This window comes from Lemur catta, chromosome 7, assembly GCF_020740605.2.
Source record: "Lemur catta isolate mLemCat1 chromosome 7, mLemCat1.pri, whole genome shotgun sequence".
Classification (NCBI taxonomy): Eukaryota; Metazoa; Chordata; class Mammalia; order Primates; family Lemuridae; genus Lemur; species Lemur catta.
In genome coordinates, this window is record NC_059134.1 from 99,654,468 (window position 1) to 99,675,108 (window position 20,641).

General features: G+C 49.2%; 1 protein-coding gene across 9 annotated transcripts in view; it reads right to left on the bottom strand.

The window, feature by feature from the left end:
• Positions 1 to 20,641, bottom strand: part of AHNAK (AHNAK nucleoprotein) — an 83,887-nt gene that overhangs the window by 53,148 nt on the left and 10,098 nt on the right. Inside the window, exons 3-6 of one of the 9 annotated variants that reach the window (XM_045555851.1) lie at positions 20,222 to 20,378; positions 19,599 to 19,786; positions 18,343 to 18,759; positions 2 to 17,577 (exon numbers count right to left, since the gene is read on the bottom strand). In XM_045555851.1, the coding sequence (XP_045411807.1) occupies positions 823 to 17,577; positions 18,343 to 18,759; positions 19,599 to 19,786; positions 20,222 to 20,378 (17,517 nt within the window). In that variant the 3' untranslated portion in view covers positions 2 to 822. Of the gene's footprint in view, position 1; positions 18,760 to 19,598; positions 19,787 to 20,221; positions 20,379 to 20,641 lie in introns of those variants that run through there. The other 8 variants (XM_045555853.1, XM_045555854.1, XM_045555850.1 and 5 more) reach the window with 8 other exon arrangements.

Here is a 20,641-nt window from a genome sequence, read left to right on the forward strand (position 1 = left end):
GTCAGGGTTAAGAAACAACTTTATTTGCCTTGTACAGCATCGATTTTCTTACATTCTCAATTAATTTGCCATTAAAGTGCTGGAAAATTTCTTAATCATGATAACATGTGTTAAAAGAAATCAGAGTATCAGGAGCACGGCGGTTGTGAATAAAACATTTCTCTTACAAAACACAGACTGGAGCCCCTCATGTTGAGCTGGTGGGTTGGACAATTTGCAAACAGATTTTAATTCCCTCTTCCCGTCAGCACCAAACCAGCTGGGACCGCCACCCCTGGGGGAAAAGCAATGCTAAAGAGCTCTAAAAACACCCCCACAGCAGGCTGCTGCCTCCTCTGGCTGTCTTTGGGGATTTGCTGTTTGAATGGATCCAATCTTAGGAGAAATGGAGATGTGGCCCCCTCTGCTGCCTATTACCCCACCCCCCCCTTACTAACAAAAGCCCCAAAAGTCATTACAATGAAAAAGTGGGTTTCCAATACCCCGAGGCTAACAATGTTCAGGAAAAATGAGGATAATAAAAACACAAAAGCTTGCTTAGTAAACAGGAGCTCTCAGCGTTCAATGCAAAAAAAAAAACCTGAAATCTTAAGGCAAATACTGCTGATTTTGCACGTGGGCTGGACGAACTTGGAATTCTTTACCTAGTTGTATAGTTCCAGGAGCCTAAAGGCGGTTGGTTTTTCAGCGCTTGCCAGCGGGAGAGGCAAAATCTTTGCATTATTGCTGAGGCTGTCGGCGTGTTTCTCTCTGAGGTTTATATACAAACACGCCGGGCTGATGTTTTGCTATATATGTATATGTACACACATACAGAGGCCTCTACTCTTTCTTTGTGGACACTGCCAGCTCCACCTCAGGAAGCTGGATGCCAACTTTAGTCCCACTGTCATTGCTAGAAGAAGAGGACAGTCGGGACTTCTTAGAGGCCAAGGACACTCCACTCCCCTGTAACTTGCCTGCCTCATCATCACTCCCAGTCACCTCATAATGACCTTTGCTCTTCGACCCCAATCCACCAAAGGTACCGAATTTCAGCTTTCCATGTTTCCCTTTCACTTTCCCGCCTTCCAACGACACTTCCCCTCCTTCAAACTCCAAAGTCCCCGTGGGGGTGGAAGGTGCAGAGAACTCTCTCTCATCACTGAATGAATTTGAGCGGTGCCGTGGCTTCTTGCTTTTAAATAAGGAGAATTTGCCTTTGGGTGAAGAGGCTTCAGCCTCTGCCTCCCCTTCCAGAGAGCCCAGGCTGGCCTTTGAACTTTTCAGGTCACCTTTGGACCCAGAAATGGATGCTTCCGGTGAGCCAGTGACACCAGCTTTCCCTTTAGGTTTGGAAAAATTAAACTTGGGCATTTTGATTTTGGATTTTTTAAGTTTTACTTCGGACTCCTCCCACTCGCCTTCTCCGGCACCAGCCTGGATATTGGCCTCTGCTTTAGGGAAGTTAATATCCACCCCCACTTCTCTGCCAACCAGCTCGCGGCCAGAGAAGGTAAACTTGGGGATCTTCATCTTGGGGAATGTTACTTTTCCAGATCCACTTTCCAGGTGACCTTGAGGCCCAGACACACTCAGCCCCGGAGCCTGAAGTCCAATCTGACCTCCTTTCACACTTCCTTCTACCTTTGGTCCTGAGAAATGAAGGCCCCCAGCAAACCTAGATGTGTCCAAGTTGAGAGCAGAGGAAACCTGGGGTCCCTTCCAGTCACCCCCGGAACCTTTGACACTCATATGCCCTGCATCCAGGCTGATATCTGGGGCACTGACACCTCCTGAAACGTCCACACCTCCTTTGATTTTCGGGCCCTTCAAGCTGACGCCAAGATCTGACTCAGGAGCTGCCATGCTGAAGGAAGGCCCCTTCACACTGATGTCAGGAGCAGCCCCATGGAAACCTACTCCTGAACTTTTCAGATCGCCTTTGATTTCAGGACCAGAAATCTGCCCAGTTGGGAGTTTCACGTTCACACCTGGCAGGGTCACATCACATCCAGAGGACTTAATTCCAGGCATTTGGAAGTTTCCTTCTAGGCCCTGAACACTCACGCCTGGAAGACCTCCTCCGACAGTGGGGCCTTTCATGTCACCAGTGGCCCCAAGGCTCCCCTTCACCTTTGGTCCTTCCAAGTTTAAGTCCATGTCCGGTGCTGAAATCTGAGGCCCTTTCAGGTTCACATCCATGCCTGGCCCCTTTAGTTCTCCAGCAACTTGTGGCCCCTTGACATTAATGTCCAAGTCAGACCCTGGAGTAGAGATGCCAAATTGGGGCAGCTTCATTTTAGGAAGTTTAATACCGCCTTCAGATGCCTCCAAGCTTAGATCAGGAGCTCCTACAGATACTTTAGGGCATTTGATGTCACCAGAGACAGCGAGGTCTCCCTGCAGGCTTGGTCCCCTCAGTGTTACGTCTGGTGCCCCAACGTTAAGTTTTGTCGTGGCATCGATCCCCGGCACTTTCACACCGTCTCCTCCTATCTGCACCTTTCCACCCACACCTCTGAGGTCGAGCCCTGGAGCATGCACCTTCATGCTGGGAACAGATGCATCCACGTTTCCCTTCATACTTGGTCCTTTCAAGTTCAGGTCAAGGTCAGGCCCAGAGACTTTTGGCATAGAGAGGTTCACTGAAGGCAAGTCTACTCCTGGCCCCTTTAGAGAGACATCAGGCCCTTCAAGCTTAACATCTGGTGCACTCAAGCTTCCTTCAAGAGAGGGAAGCTGGGCATGGACCTCAGCACCCTCACCTTCCATTTTCACACCAGGGACACCAATCTTGGGCATCGAAAACTTGGGGAACTTGATTTTTGCTTCTGGACCTTGCAGATCTATGTCTGGTCCTTCCAGTCCCACACTGGGGACATCACCCTTTATCTTTGGTCCTTTCAAGTTCACATTCACATCAGGGATGGAGACTTGAGGGGCGGAAATGCCAAAAGATGGTGCTTTGACTTTAGCATCAGGGCCTTCGACATTGATGTCAGGTGCGCCCAAGTTTGCCTGCACCCTGGGGCCTTTCAAATCACCCTCTATTTTTGGCCCTGAGACATCCACACCTGGCATCTTGAACTTGGGAGCCTTTACCTTGATGTCAGGACCTTCAACATTAATCCCTGGCGAAGAAATATCCAGATCAGGTGCCTGGATTTCACCCTCCATTCTGGGGCTAGGGAGGGGGGCCTCAGCTTTAAATTTAGGTGATTTAATGTCAAACTCTACATCTGGGAAGTACATTTTTCCAAACATAGGTTTCTTGGTTTTGGGAGATTTCACATCGACTTTGAGTGCAGCATCCGGTCCCGAGACGTTGACATCCACATCAGGAGCCTTGAGACTGGCATCAATTTCACCCCCAGGAACATTCAAATCAAATCCCTGTTTTTTGGACTTAATTTTAGGCCCACTCATATGAATTTTAGGCATTTTAAACTTACTTTTCTTGCCCTTGCCACCAACACTAATTTCAGGAGTCTCAAGGTTCAGCTCTGCCTCAGGAACAGTCACATCTAGTGAAGGGGACTTGATGTCAGCTTTGGGGCTTTTTGCCCCAAATCCAAACTTGGGTTTCTTAAATTTGGGAATTTTAACATCTGGCCCCTCAATATTAATATCTGGGCTTTCCATGTGTACATCTAAGCTTGGAGCTTCTAAATCCACTTTGGGCCCCTTGAGGTCCACTTCACCACCTTCTATCTTTGGACCAGAAACTCCAATTTTTGGTGCCTTGAGATGTAAATCAATATCAGGAACAGATACTTTAGGAGCAGATATATCCAATGATGGCATCTTCAAAGCTGGGCCACTGAGTTTGGCATCAGGGCCTTCAAAATCCAGACTTGGACCTTTCAGGTCTACTTCTGGGCCCTTCAAAGTACCTTCCATCTTAGGGACAGATACATCAAAATCTCCTCTTACTTTGGGTCCTTTCAAATCCAAGTCGACATCAGGCATGGAGATCTTGGGAGCCTTGATATTTATCTCAGGCATCTTGAACTTGGGGCCTTTTAGTTTAGCATCTGGACCTTCAATATTAACATCTGGAACATCAATGTCCAGTTTGGGTACTGAGACATCAATGTCAGCCTTAGGCAGGTTCACATCCACTTCTGGACCCTCTGCTTTGAAGCCAGGCATGCTAAATTTAGGCATTTTCACCTTGGGCATTTTCAGGTGCCAGTCTGGCCCATGAACATCCACATCTGGGGCATTGATGTCCACGTTGGGCCCTTTGATGTCAACTTTAGGGCCTTTGAGGTCACCTTCCACTTTGGGCAGAGAAACATCCATGTCTCCCTTCACTTTGGGACCTTTCAAGTTTAAGTCGATATCAGGCATGGAGATCTTGGGAGCTTTGATGTTCATCTCAGGCATCTTGAACTTGGGGCCCTTCAGTTTTGCATCTGGGCCTTCAATATTCACATCTGGAACATCAATGTCCATCTTAGGGCCCTTGATGTCAACTTCAGGGCCTTTGAGGTCACCTTCCACTTTGGGCAGGGAAGCATCCACATCACCCTTCACTTTGGGGCCTTTCAGGTGTAAGTCGATGTCAGGCACGGAGATCTTGGGGGCTTTGATGTTCATCTCAGGCATCTTGAACTTGGGGCCCTTCAGTTTTGCATCTGGGCCTTCAATATTCACATCTGGAACATCAATGTCCATCTTTGGTCCTGTGACATCAATGTCAGCCTTGGGCAGGTTCACATCCACATCTGGGCCCTCACCTTTGAAGCCAGGCATGCTGAACTTGGGCATTTTCACCTTGGGCATCTTCAGGTGCCAGTCTGGGCCATGAACATCAACATCTGGGATGTCAATATCCACTTTAGGACCTCTGATATCAACATCGGGGCCCTTGAGGTCACCTTCCACTTTGGGCAAAGAAACATCCACATCACCCTTCACCTTTGGACCTTTCAGATTCAGATCAACTTCAGGCATGGAGATCTTGGGTGCCTTGAGGTGCAGGTCAGGCATTTTAAACTTGGGGCCCTTCAGTTTTCCTTCTGGACCATGAATGTCAATGTCAGGAGTGTCTATGTCCAGCTTAGGGCCTTTAACATCCACTTTGGGGCCTTTCAGATCTCCTTCCAGTTTAGGAATAGAAACATCCACATCTCCTTTTATCTTAGGTCCTTTCAAGTTCAAATCAATGTCACTCATAGAGATTTGTGGGGTTTTGAAATGAACATCAGGGATCTTAAATTTGGGACCTTTGAGTTTCCCTTCAGGACCTTCAATGTCCACCTCTGGCCCTTTCAGATCACCTTCCACCTTAGGTAATGAAAGGTCTGCATCACCCTTTACTTTGGGACCTTTCAGATGTAAATCAAAGTCAGGCATAGAGATCTTGGGGGCTTTGATGTTCATCTCAGGCATCTTAAATTTGGGTCCCTTCAATTTTCCTTCTGGACCTTCAATATTGACATCAGGAGTATCAATGTCCACACTGGGGCCCTTGAGATCACCTTCCACTTTGGGCAGAGAGACATCCACATCACCCTTCACTTTGGGACCCTTTAAGTTAAAGTCAATGTCAGGCATAGAGATTTTGGGGGCTTTGATGTTCATCTCTGGCATCTTGAACTTGGGGCCCTTCAGTTTTGCATCTGGACCTTCAATATTGACATCTGGGGTATCAATATCCACGTTGGGGCCAGAAATGTCAATGTCAGCTTTAGGAAGGGTAACATCCACTTCTGGGCCCTCTCCTTTGAAGCCAGGCATGCTGAACTTGGGCATCTTCACCTTGGGCATCTTCAGGTGCCAGTCTGGGCCATGAACATCCACATCAGGGACATCAATGTCCACTTTGGGGCCTTTGAGGTCAACTTCAGGGCCTTTTAGGTCACCCTCCACTTTAGGAAGAGAAACATCCATGCCACCTTTTACTTTGGGACCTTTCAAGTTTAAGTCAATATCAGGCATAGAGATCTTGGGGGCTCTGATATTCATCTCAGGCATCTTGAACTTGGGGCCCTTCAGTTTTGCATCTGGACCTTCAATATTTACATCTGGAACATCAATGTCCACCTTGGGTCCTGAGACATCAATGTCGGCCTTGGGCAGGTTCACATCCACTTCTGGACCTTCTCCTTTGAAGCCAGGCATGCTGAACTTGGGCATTTTCACCTTGGGCATTTTCAGGTGCCAATCTGGGCCACGAACATCCACATCTGGGGCATGGATGTCCACGTTGGGCCCCTTGATGTCAACTTCAGGGCCTTTGAGGTCACCTTCCACTTTGGGCAGAGAAACATCCACGTCTCCCTTCACTTTTGGACCCTTCAAATTCAAATCAACTTCAGGCACAGAGATCTTGGGTGCCTTAAGGTGCAGGTCAGGCATTTTAAACTTAGGACCCTTCAGTTTTCCTTCTGGACCATGAATGTCAATGTCAGGAGTATCAATGTCCACTTTGGGTCCTGAGACATCAATGTCAGCCTTGGGCAGGTTCACATCCACTTCTGGGCCCTCTCCTTTGAAGCCAGGCATGCTGAACTTGGGCATTTTCACCTTGGGCATTTTCAGGTGCCAGTCTGGGCCATGAACATCCACATCTGGGGCATCGATGTCCACTTTGGGACCTTTAATGTCAACTTCAGGGGCCTTTAGATCACCTTCCACTGTAGGAAGAGAAACATCCACATCACCTTTCACCTTAGGACCTTTCAAGTGCAAATCAAAGTCAGGCATGGAGATCTTGGGGGCTTTAATGTTCATCTCAGGCATCTTGAACTTGGGGCCCTTCAGTTTTGCGTCCGGACCTTCGATATTAACATCTGGAACATCAATGTCCACCTTGGGCCCCGAGACATCAATGTCAGCCTTGGGCAGGTTCACATCAACTTCTGGGCCCTCACCTTTGAAGCCAGGCATGCTGAACTTGGGCATTTTGATCTTGGGCATCTTCAGGTGCCAGTCTGGTCCATGAACATCCACATCTGGGGCATCGATATCCACTTTGGGGCTTTTAATATCCACTTCAGGAACTTTCACATCCCCTTCTACTTTTGGCAGAGATACATCCACATCACCCTTCACTTTGGGGCCTTTCAAGTTAAGATCAATATCTGGCACAGAGATCTTGGGGGCTTTGATGTTCATCTCAGGCATCTTGAACTTAGGCCCCTTCAACTTTCCCTCTGGTCCTTCGATGTTAACATCAGGGCCTTCAATGTCCACCTTGGGTCCTGAGACATCAATGTCGGCCTTGGGCAGGTTCACATCCACTTCTGGACCCTCTCCTTTGAAGCCGGGCATGCTGAACTTGGGCATTTTTACCTTAGGCATCTTAAGGTGCCAGTCTGGGCCATGAACATCAACATCTGGGGCACTGATGTCCACTTTGGGGCCTTTGATATCCACCTCTGGGCCTTTTAGATCACCTTCAATCTTGGGAAGGGAAACATCCACATCACCCTTCATCTTAGGGCCCTTCAGATTTAAATCAATATCAGGCATTGATATTTTGGGAGCTTTTAAGTTCATCTCTGGCATCTTAAATTTGGGCCCCTTCAATTTGCCCTCTGGGCCTTCAATGTTAATATCAGGAGTGTCAATATCCACTTTGGGGCCCTTGATGTCCACTTCAGGGCCCTTTAGGTCACCTTCCACTTTTGGCAAGGACACATCCATATCACCCTTCATTTTGGGTCCCTTCAGGTTCAGATCAAAGTCAGGCATGGAAATCTTGGGAGCTTTGATGTTCATCTCTGGCATCTTGAACTTGGGGCCCTTCAGCTTTGCATCTGGACCTTCAATATTCACATTTGGAACATCAGTGTCTACACTGGGTCCAGAAATGTCAATGTGCGCTTTAGGAAGGGTAACATCCACTTCAGGACCCTCTCCTTTGAAGCCAGGCATGCTGAACTTGGGCATTTTTACCTTGGGCATCTTTAGGTGCCAGTCTGGACCATGAACATCCACATCTGGGGCACCAATGTCCACTTTTGGGCCTTTGATATCACCCTCTGGCCCTTTTAGATCCCCTTCAAGTTTGGGAAGAGAAACATTGACGTCACCCTTCACCTTGGGGCCCTTCAGGTTTAAGTCAATGTCAGGCACAGATATCTTAGGGGCTTTGACATTTATGTCAGGCATCTTGAATTTGGGACCTTTTAACTCTCCCTCTGGACCTTCCACATTGATTCCTGGGCCCTCAATGTTCATACTTGGACCCTCTATGTTCACGTCTCCTTTTGGTAGATCCACAGCAACATCTGGCCCTTCTGCTTTTAAGCCAGGCACACTGAACTTGGGCATTTTCATCTTGGGCATTTTGAGATTCCAGTCCGGACCATGAACATCCACATCAGGTGCGTTGAGATGGACTTCTGGTGCCTTAATATCTACTTTAGGACCTTTCAATTCACCTTCTAAATTGGGACCTGCAACATCGAAGTCACCTTTGACTTTAGGACCTTTTAAATTTAGCTCCACATCAGGCATAGAAACTTTGGGAGAAGAAATACTCAGGAAAGGCATTTTAAACTTGGATCCTTTCACTTTTCCTTGGACCTCAACATCAGGTGCATTAATATCAACTTTTGGACCTGTTACATCAATATCTGGCTTTTTAACTTTGACATCAACCTCAGGTGTCTGAACCTTGGAGCCTGAAAAATTAAATTTGGGAAGCTTAAAACGAGATTTCTTTGACTTGCTTTCAACATTGAGCTTAGGACCAGAAATGTCTACTTCTGGGCCCTTTACATCCATATTAAGAGCTTTAATGTCACCTTCCAGTTTGGGTCCAGAAATATCAACATCTCCCTTCAGCTTTGAACCTTTCAAATTCAAGTCAATTTCTGGCATGGAGATCTTGGGCATGTTTACATGCATATCAGGCATCTTCAGTTTGGGACCTTTTAATTTGGCATCTGGGCCATGAATGTCAATATCAGGAGCATCTACATCTACTTTTGGGCCCTTTATGTCAACAGTGGGCCCTTTTAAATCACCTTCTACATTAGGAAGTGAAACATCCACCTCTCCCTTCATTTTAGGGCCTTTAAGATTAAGGTCCAAATCTGGCATTGATAGTTTAGGAGCCTTGATATTCATTTCAGGCATCTTGAACTTGGGGCCCTTCAGTTTTGCATCTGGACCTTCGATATTAACATCTGGAACATCAATGTCCACCTTGGGCCCCGAGACATCAATGTCAGCCTTGGGCAGGTTCACATCAACTTCTGGGCCCTCACCTTTGAAGCCAGGCATGCTGAACTTGGGCATTTTGATCTTGGGCATCTTCAGGTGCCAGTCTGGTCCATGAACATCCACATCTGGGGCATCGATATCCACTTTGGGGCTTTTAATATCCACTTCAGGAACTTTCACATCCCCTTCTACTTTTGGCAGAGATACATCCACATCACCCTTCACTTTGGGGCCTTTCAAGTTAAGATCAATATCTGGTACGGAGATCTTGGGGGCTTTGATGTTCATCTCAGGCATCTTGAACTTAGGCCCCTTCAACTTTCCCTCTGGTCCTTCGATGTTAACATCAGGGCCTTCAATGTCCACCTTGGGTCCCGAGACATCAATGTCGGCCTTGGGCAGGTTCACATCCACTTCTGGACCCTCTCCTTTGAAGCCGGGCATGCTGAACTTGGGCATTTTTACCTTAGGCATCTTAAGGTGCCAGTCTGGGCCATGAACATCGACATCTGGGGCACTGACGTCCACTTTGGGGCCCTTAATGTCAACTTCAGGGCCTTTAAGGTCACCTTCCACTGTAGGCAGAGAAACATCCACATCACCCTTCACCTTGGGACCCTTCAGATGCAAATCAAAGTCAGGCATGGAGATCTTGGGGGCTTTGATGTTCATCTCAGGCATCTTGAACTTAGGCCCTTTCAACTTTCCTTCTGGTCCTTCAATGTTAACATCAGGGCCTTCAATGTCCACCTTGGGTCCTGAGACATCAATGTCAGCCTTGGGCATGCTCACATCCAGTTCAGGGCCCTCTCCTTTGAAGCCAGGCATGCCAAACTTGGGCATTTTCATCTTGGGCATCTTCAGGTGCCAATCTGGGCCTTGAACGTCTACATCAGGAACATCAATGTCCACTTTGGGCCCCTTGAGGTCAACTTCAGGGCCTTTCAGATCTCCCTCTACCTTGGGACCTGTAATATCCACATCTCCTTTTATTTTTGGACCTGTTAGATTAAGGTCAATATCTGGCATCGATATCTTTGGAGTCTTAAAATGCATTTCAGGCATCTTAAACTTTGGGCTTTTCCACTTTCCTTCAGGTCCTTCAATGTTCACATCAGGACATTCAACATCCACTTTGGGTCCTGAGACATCAATGTCAGCCTTGGGCAGGTTTACATCGACATCTGGGCCCTCACCTTTGAAGCCAGGCATGTTGAACTTTGGCATTTTTATCTTGGGCATCTTCAGGTGCCAGTCCGGGCCTTGAACATCAACATCCGGGGCATTTATGTCCACTTTGGGGACCTTAATGTCCACTTCAGGGCCCTTGAGGTCACCTTCCACCTTAGGCAGAGAAACATCCATATCGCCCTTTACTTTAGGACCTTTCAAGTGTAAATCGAACTCTGGCATGGAGACCTTGGGGGCTTTGATGTTCATCTCAGGCATCTTGAACTTAGGCCCTTTCAACTTTCCCTCTGGTCCCTCAATGTTAACATCAGGGCCCTCAACATCCACTTTGGGTCCTGAGACATCAATGTCAGCCTTGGGCAGGTTCACATCAACTTCTGGGCCCTCACCTTTGAAGCCAGGCATGCTGAACTTCGGCATTTTCATCTTGGGCATCTTCAAGTGCCAGTCTGGGCCTTGCACATCAACGTCTGGGGCATTGATGTCCACTTTGGGGCCTTTGATATCAACTTCAGGGCCCTTAAGGTCACCCTCCACTCTGGGTAGAGAAACATCCACATCACCTTTCACCTTGGGACCTTTTAGATGCAAATCAAAGTCAGGCATGGAGATCTTGGGGGCTTTGATGTTCATCTCAGGCATCTTGAACTTAGGCCCTTTCAGCTTTCCTTCTGGTCCTTCAATATTAACATCAGGGCCTTGAATGTCCACTTTGGGTCCTGAGACATCAAGGTCAGCCTTGGGCAGGTTCACATCCACTTCTGGACCTTCTCCTTTGAAGCCAGGCATGCTGAACTTGGGCATTTTCATCTTGGGCATCTTCAGGTGCCAGTCTGGGCCGTGAACATCGGGAGCATCAACATCTATTTTGGGGCCCTTGATGTTCACATCTGGTACTTTAATTTTACCTTCTACCTCAGGCACAGACACATCCACATCCCCCTTGATTTTTGGTCCTTTCAGATTTAGGTCAACATCAGGCATAGAAATATTGGGGGCTTTGAAGTGCATATCAGGCATTTTGAACTTGGGCCCTTTCAATTTGCCCTCTGGGCCTTCTATGTCAATGTCTGGCCCACTCATGTCCACATGTGGCCCTTTGAGGTCACCTTGCAATTTGGGAACATCTACATCCACTTCTCCCTTTACCTTGGGACTCTTTAAGTGTAGATCGATGTCTGGCATGGAGATTTTGGGAGCTTTAAAGTGCATGTCTGGCATTTTGAACTTGGGACTTTTCCATTTGCCATCTGGGCCTTCCACAGCTACTTCTGGCATGTCAACATCCAATTTGGGGCCCTTGACATCCAGTTCTGGACCCTTTAAATCTCCCTCCAGCTTTGGGGCAGAAACATCAACATCGCCTTTGATTTTAGGGCCCTTTAAGTTAAAATCAACATCAGGCATGGAGATCTTCGGAGCCTTAAAGTGCATCTCAGGCATCTTAAACTTGGGACCCTTCAGTTTCCCCTCTGGACCCTCAAGGCTCACATCAGGGACTTCAATGTCCACCTTGGGTCCCGAGACATCAATGTCAGCCTTGGGCAGGCTCACATCCACATCTGGGCCCTCACCTTTGAAACCGGGCATGCTGAACTTGGGCATTTTCATCTTGGGCATCTTCAGGTGCCAGTCTGGGCCATGAACATCCACATCTGGGACATCAGTGTCTACTTTGGGTCCTTTGATGTCAACATCTGGCATTTTCATTTCACCTTCTACCTTGGGCACAGACACATCCATATCCCCTTTGACTTTGGGGCCTTTTAAGTGTAAGTCCACATCAGGCATGGAGATCTTGGGGGCCTTGAAGTGCATGTCTGGCATCTTAAACTTGGGGCCTTTCAACTTTCCTTCTGGACACTCCAAATCAACATCAGGCACCTCCACATTCACGCTGGGGCCTTTCAAATCTCCTTCCAATTTTGGCACGGAGACATCCATATCCCCTTTGACTTTGGGGCCTTTTAGATTTAAGTCCACATCAGGCATGGAGATCTTGGGGCCCTTGAAGTGCATTTCAGGCATCTTAAACTTGGGACCTTTCAATTTCCCTTCTGGACCCTCAAGGCTCACATCTGGGGCTTCAATGTCCACCTTGGGTCCCGAGACATCAATGTCAGCCTTGGGCACTTTCACATCCACATCTGGGCCCTCTGCTTTAAAACTGGGCATGCTGAACTTTGGCATTTTCATCTTGGGCATCTTCAGGTGCCAGTCTGGGCCATGAACATCAACATCTGGGACATCAATATCCACTTTTGGCCCTTTGATATCAACATCTGGCATTTTCATTTCACCTTCTGCCTTGGGCACAGACACATCCATATCCCCTTTGACTTTGGGGCCTTTTAAGTGTAAGTCCACATCAGGCATGGAGATCTTGGGGGCCTTGAAGTGCATGTCTGGCATCTTAAACTTGGGGCCTTTCAACTTGGCATCAGGACACTCCAGATCAACATCAGGCACCTCCACATCCATGCTGGGGCCTTTCAAATCTCCTTCCAATTTTGGCACGGACACATCCATATCCCCTTTGACTTTGGGGCCTTTTAAGTGTAAGTCCACATCAGGCATGGAGATCTTGGGGCCCTTGAAGTGCATGTCTGGCATCTTAAACTTGGGGCCTTTCAACTTGGCATCAGGACACTCCAGATCAACATCAGGCACCTCCACATCCACGCTGGGGCCTTTCAAATCTCCTTCCAATTTTGGCACGGACACATCCATATCCCCTTTGACTTTGGGGCCTTTTAAGTGTAAGTCCACATCAGGCATGGAGATCTTGGGGGCCTTGAAGTGCATGTCTGGCATCTTAAACTTGGGGCCTTTCAACTTGGCATCAGGACACTCCAGATCAACATCAGGCACCTCCACATCTACACGAGGACCTTTGATATCAACTTGCGGGCTACTGAGATTACCTTGCAGTTCTGGTACAGAAGCATCAATCTCTCCTTTCACTTTGGGTCCCTTCAAATTCAAGTCCACATCTGGCATGGATATCTTGGGAGCTTTGATATTCAATTTGGGCATCTTAAATTTGGAGCCTTTCAATTTTCCTTCTGGCCCCTCAATATCCAAATCAGGAGCATCAATGTCCACACTGGGTCCAGACACATCAATGTCGGCCTTGGGCAGGCTCAAATCCACATCTGGGCCCTCACCTTTGAAACCGGGCATGCTGAACTTGGGCATTTTCATCTTGGGCATCTTCAGGTGCCAGTCTGGGCCATGAACATCAACATCTGGGACATCAGTGTCTACTTTGGGTCCTTTGATGTCAACATCTGGCACTTTCATTTCGCCTTCTACCTTGGGCACAGACACATCCATATCCCCTTTGACTTTGGGGCCTTTCAAGTGTAAATCCACATCAGGCATGGAGATCTTGGGGCCCTTGAAGTGCATGTCTGGCATCTTAAACTTCGGGCCTTTTAACTTTCCTTCTGGACATTCAATATCAATATCACCAACATTAACATCCATCTTAGGGGCTTTCACATCAATTTCAGGACCTTTCAAGTCTCCTTCTACTTTGGGAAGGGAAACATCTACATCAGTTTTCATTTTAGGTGCTTTCAGATTAAGTCCAACATCAGGCATAGAGATTTTGTGTGTCTGTATACTCATGCTTGGCATCTTGAACTTAGGGCCTTTTAGTTTTCCCTCTGGAGCTTCAAGATTCACATCTGCAGCACCAATGTCCACCTTGGGTCCTGAGACATCAATGTCAGCTTTGGGCAGGTTCACATCAACTTCTGGGCCCTCGCCTTTGAAGCCAGGCATGCTGAACTTGGGCATTTTCACCTTGGGCATCTTCAGGTGCCAGTCTGGACCATGAACTTCCACATCTGGTGCATTAATGTCAACTTTTGGGCCTTTGATATCAACATCAGGAGCTTTTATCTCTCCCTCTAGTTTTGGAGCTGTAACATCATAATCTCCTTTCATTTTAGGACCTTTCAAATGCAAACCAACATCTGGCATAGATATTTTCTGAGGCTTTATATTCATTTCTGGCATCTTAAATTTGGGACCTTTTAGTTTCGCATCCAGACCTTCAATATTCACATCTGGAACTTCAACATCCACCTTGGGTCCTGAGACATCAATGTTGGCCTTGGGTAGGTTTACATCCACTTCTGGGCCCTCTCCTTTGAAACTGGGCATGCTGAACTTCGGCATTTTCATTTTGGGCATCTTCAGGTGCCAGTCTGGGCTATGAACATCAACATCTGGAGCACTAATGTCAACTTTGGGCCCTTTAATGTCAACATCTGGCACTTTCATTTCACCTTCTACCTCAGGCAAAGACACATCCACATCTCCCTTTAGTTTGGGCCCTTTAAGATTCAGGTCCACATCAGGCATGGAGATCTTAGGGGCTTTGAAGTGCATCTCAGGCATTTTAAACTTGGGACCCTTCAGCTTCCCCTCTGGACCCTCAAGGCTCACATCAGGGACTTCAATGTCCACCTTGGGTCCCAAGACATCAATGTCGGCCTTGGGCAAGTTCACATCCACTTCTGGACCTTCTGCTTTGAAGCCGGGCATGCTGAACTTGGGCATTTTCATCTTGGGCATCTTCAGGTTCCAGTCAGGGCCATGAACATCAACATCTGGAACATCAATGTCCACTTTGGGGCCTTTGATGTCAACATCTGGCACTTTCATTTCACCTTCTGTCTGGGGCACAGACACATCCATATCCCCTTTGACTTTGGGGCCTTTCAAGTGTAAGTCCACATCAGGCATGGAGATCTTAGGGGTCTTGAAGTGCATCTCAGGCATCTTAAACTTGGGACCCTTCAGCTTCCCTTCTGCACCCTCAAGGCTCACATCAGGGACTTCAGTGTCCACCTTGGGTCCTGAGACATCAATGTCAGCCTTGGGCAAGTTCACATCCACTTCTGGACCTTCTGCTTTGAAGCCAGGCATGCTGAACTTGGGCATTTTCATCTTCGGCATTTTCAAGTTCCAGTCTGGGCCATGAACATCAACATCTGGGACATCAATGTCCACTTTGGGGCCTTTGATGTCAACATCTGGCACTTTCATTTCGCCTTCTACCTTGGGCACAGACACATTCATATCCCCTTTGACTTTGGGGCCTTTCAAGTGTAAGTCCACATCAGGCATGGAGATCTTGGGGGCTTTGAAGTGCATTTCAGGCATCTTAAACTTGGGACCCTTCAGCTTCCCATCTGGACCTTCAAGGCTCACATCTGGGGCTTCAATGTCAACCTTGGGTACTGAGACATCAATGTCAGCTTTAGGCAGGTTCACATCCACATCTGGACCCTCACCTTTGAGGCTAGGCATGCTGAACTTGGGCATTTTCATCTTTGGCATTTTCAGGCTCCAGTCTGGGCCTTGAACATCCACATCTGGTGCTTTAATGTCTACCTTGGGACCTTTGATGTCTACATCTGGAACATTCATTTCACCTTCTATTTTTGGTGCAGATATATCTACATTTCCTTTCATTTTGGGTCCTTTAAGATCCAGGTCAACATCTGGCATAGACATCTTAGGTGCTTTGAAGTGCATCTCGGGCATCTTAAACTTAGGGCCTTTCAACTTTCCTTCTGGTCCTTCAAGGCTCAGATCTGGGGCACTAATATCTACCTTTGGTGCAGAAATGTCCACGTTAGCTTTGGGTAGGTTCACATCCAATTCTGTGCCTTCTCCTTTGAGGCTGGGCATGCTAAATTTAGGCATTTTAATCTTTGGCATCTTCAGGTTCCAATCAGGACCGTGCATTTCAACATCTGGGGCACTGACATCTACTTTTGGGCCTTTCAGGTCCCCTTCCAGCTTTGGTACTGTTACATCATACTCTCCCTTCACCTTGGGCCCTTTCATATGTAAATCCATATCAGGCATGGAGATCTTGGGGGCCTTGATGTTCATCTCTGGCATCTTAAACTTGGGACCCTTCAGCTTTCCTTCAGGTCCTTCGATATTCACATCTGGAACTTCAACATCCATTTTGGGTCCTGAGACATCAATGTCAGCCTTAGGCAGCTTCACATCCACTTCTGGACCCTCTGCTTTGAAACCAGGCATGCCGAACTTGGGCATTTTCATCTTGGGCATCTTCAGGTGCCAGTCTGGTCCTTGAACATCCACATCTGGGGCATCAATGTCCACTTTGGCACTTTTAAGTTCAACATCAGGAACTTTAATCTCACCTTCAGCCTTTGGCATTGTAACATCGTATTCTCCCTTTACACTAGGGCCTTTCAAATGTAAGTCCACATCAGGCATGGAGATCTTCGGGGCTTTGATATTCATCTCGGGCATCTTAAACTTGGGCCCTTTCAATTTCCCTTCTGGTCCCTCAATGCTAACCTCTGGAGCACTAACATCCAACTTGGGCCCGGAAATGTCCACATCAGCCTTGGGCAGATTCACATCCACTCCTGGGCCCTCTGTTTTGAACCCTGGCACACTGAATTTGGGCATTTTCATCTTGGGCATCTTCAGGTGCCAGTCTGAGCCATGAACATCCACATCTGGGACATCAATGCCCACTTTGGGGCCTTTCAATTCTCCTTCAAGCTTTGGTACTGTTACATCATACTCTCCCTTCACCTTTGGGCCTTTAACACCCAAATCTACATCAGGCATGGAGACTTTTGGTGTCTTGACACTCACATCAGGCAGCTTAACATCAGAGTCTTTAAGTTTGACCCCCAGACCCTCCATGTTGATATTTGGGGCTTCCACATTGACCTTGGGCCCTGAAATATTGACATCTCCTTTGGGTAGCGTCACGTCTACACCTGGGCCTTCGCCTTTGACTCCCGGAGTGCCAAACTTGGGCATTTTCATCTTGGGCATTTTCAGGTTCCATTCTGGGCCATGAACGTCCACATCTGGTGCAGTGACATCCACTTTGGGGCCTTTGACATCAACTTCTGGGACTTTGACTTTCCCTTCTACTTTTGGGAGTGTGACATCTATACCCCCTTTCACTTTAGGTGCTGCAGCACTTAAATCTACATCTGCCATAGAGATCCTACAGGTTCCTGTTTTTCCAGAAGGACTGCCAAGCTTGGGGCCTGTCAAGGTCCCCTCTAGGTTCGGTGTCTCTAGGTCCACTCTGGTGCCTTTAACTGCCACTTGAGGCCCTTTGACATCACCTTGCACCCCAGGAGCGGAAACTTTAACATCTCCTTTCAGTTTAGAAGACCCGAGGCTCAGATCCACATCCTGCATAGAGATTTTAGGTTTCTGAATTATCATTTCAGGAGTCTTGACTTTAGCACCTTTCATCTTCCCTTCCAGCCCACCAGTAGCAATCTCGGGCAGACTGACATCCCCAGAGACTCCAGGAAGAGTCACTTCACCTGTGGGCAGTGTCACCTCAATGCCAGCTCCCTTTCCCTTTGAACCTGATACAGAGAATTTGGGGACTTCCATCTTGGGCACATTCAGTTTGCCCCCAGGCCCATGAACATCAACATCAGGGACACAAACTGCCACGCTGGGGCCGGTGATGCTGCCCCCGATTTTGGGAGCAGAGGTGTGCACCCCAATGCTCCCCTGTGGCTTGGCACCTTTCAAGCCTAGGTTACCCTCAAGTGATGGCCCAGTGATTTGGGGGCCCTTCAGCTTCCTCTCAAGCCCCTCTACATTGGCAGAGGGGGCACTGACTTCCAGCTGAGGGGCCTGGACACTCCCACTGATGGTCGAGCCTGGCCTGCTGCCCTGGTGCCCCACAGAGAATTCAGGTGCAGAAACACTCAGCCTGGCCGCTGGTGCCTGGCCCTCGGGCCCTGTAGAGACACCAAATTTTGGCGCCTTCATGGTGGGAATTTTAATTTTCCCATTATCACCACTCTCGAGGGATGGGCCCTGCACCTCCACTGCCCCACCCCCAAGAGAAGACGAAATGTCCGATGCTGGCACTTGGACCCCTCCTCTGCCACCCAAGTCTATGCCCTTTGTACTGACAGTGACGCCTGAGCTTCCCACCTTTATCCCAGGCATGGTGACTTGGAGCTTCGAGTGGCCAGCACCTTGGAACTCTGGTCCCGAAGCAGAAATGGGCCCTGCTTGGATCTCCACCGCAGAGCCCGTGGCTGGAGAGGCTGCCTCTGAGCCTGAGGGCAGTCTGATCACTGTCTTCCCTGACTGGGTCTCCACATCCACATTGGAGATTTCAGTCAGTTCATGCCTTGGGATCTTGATCTTGAATTCAGGGCTGCTGATGTCGATGTCCTTGGCTCCTTCTCGGCCGGTCACATCCACAGTGTAGGCCGTGACCCTTCTGGTCACTGTGATGGTGCGGCTCTGGGTCTCCCCAAGGTCCCCTTCCACTCCGTCCTCTGACCTCAGCCGAGGCTTGATCTTCGTGGTGTAGATGCGCTGGTACTCCTCATCATCCCCGCTCTGCAGAAAGACACGCCGGCAGAGGTTGCAGCAGGGTCTGCCTGAGTTACCAGACGCCCGGCCACAGCCCAGACGACAACACGGGTGCCTGTTTCCCAGAGAAGCTGGGACCAGAACTGAGGTCCACGGAGCCTCCTGGGGCAGAGCACGAGAGACTGAAGAAAGGGCTGACAGCCACATCACAGGAGGAGAACAGGAATTATTTGGGGGTCAGTCAGGTAAACAAAACCCATGGGGAACGAGGAGGTATACTCCTGGACTGTGCGGTCTGGGAGAAGGACTTCCAATTAGAGGTTCACATCGGCCTGTTGCAGGGACCACCCGGGAGACCAGGCCCTTCAGCTCCCAGCTCTCAACCACTGGCTTGTTTAAGCAGGAGGAGGTCCTCCCAGGGCCCTGCACCCTGGAAAGCACTTGTTGAGCCTAAAAGAACAATGTCCCCATAGGCACTTTGCTGCCCAGCCTCTGATTCACAGAACGATTTGGGGCTTCTGTAAGGAGAAAGATGATGTCTGTGAGGCAGAGTTGGGCACCTGTGAGGTGATTTCAAAGATTCTTGCAAAGCACCCGAGCTTGCCCCTGGCACCTAGGACCAGGCTGCACCAGTCGGTTCCCCCGCTGTGGCCCAGGGGCACTCTGAAGAGACTGATGTAGGACAGCACAAGCCACATGCCACATGTGAGCAGGAAGAAAGAGGCTGGCCAAGGGCTGGAGAGAGTGCAGACAGGTGGAGGGAGGAGAAGGATTTGTAAGAGGCAGACAGCAGGCTCAGCACGGTGAGCAGCAGGCCGGTGTGGCCGGGGGAGCTCAGGGCACAGACGGGTGGGCAAGGCACTCACCAGAACCACTTCAGAGCTGCGGGAGCTGAAGACTTCATGGGTCCAGGTCTGGCCGGGCTCGGGGGAGCGGTCCCCCTTGCGGTGCAGCTTCAGGCCCACCGTGTGGTGCCCCATGGTGTTCAGCAGCTGGGTCACCTCGCCCGACTGCAGGTTGTCAAAGTAGATGGTGGCACCCACAATCTGGTCCCCTGAGTAAGGAGGGGCAAGAAGCAGGTAAGACCCACAGGGTGTCAGGGAAACAACACAGCCATGACATGCTGGGCACTTCAGCTGAGTCGCGTTTAACCCTTATGACCACCCTGCAAGGTGGACAGGGTAACACCCATTGCACAGATGAGGAAACTTGAGGCTTACACAGGCCAACTAATTTGTCCAAATCTGCAGAGCTCATGGGTGATGGAGTTGGATCTGAGGACTAGGTCTCCACTACCCCCACAGAACGGCCTCCCCCGAGGACCACAAGCAAGGACACAGACTGGGCAAGGGAGGGCAGGGCTTGGGTACCTACCATCCTGATGCCACTGGGACCATGCAGCCCGCTCTGCTCTCTGCCCCTGCCCTTTCCTCCGGCACTCTGACCTACCCGGCCCCCAGCACCCAGTCTGCACACTGGGGCGACTTACCCTCCTTGACCACCCCAGTGCGGGCCGCAGGGGAGTTCTGCATCACCTCCTGCACATAGACGCCATCATCTCTCTGGGCAATGGTCAGCCCGTGGGAGCCGCTGCCCTGCCAGTTGGGCAGCAGCAGCTCCCGGGTTGCTTCTTCCTCCTTCTCCATCTGGGATGAGGTGAGGAAATGGAGCTCCGGTGAGTGGGGAAGCCAGGGCGTAAGGGGATGAGACAGCTGGGGACCTCTGTGCTGTGGACTTCCAGTGAGCGGAGCGCTCTCTCCAATGCACCTGCCCTGCGTCCTGGCTCACCCGCCTCACATCCTTCCACCGTGCGAGTTCTTCCAAGGCACAGCAGAGAAGATGGAAAGGAGACAGCAGAGGCAACAAGCCCCTCGTCCCTTCCACCAGAGCCCCAGCCTCCCCAGGCCAC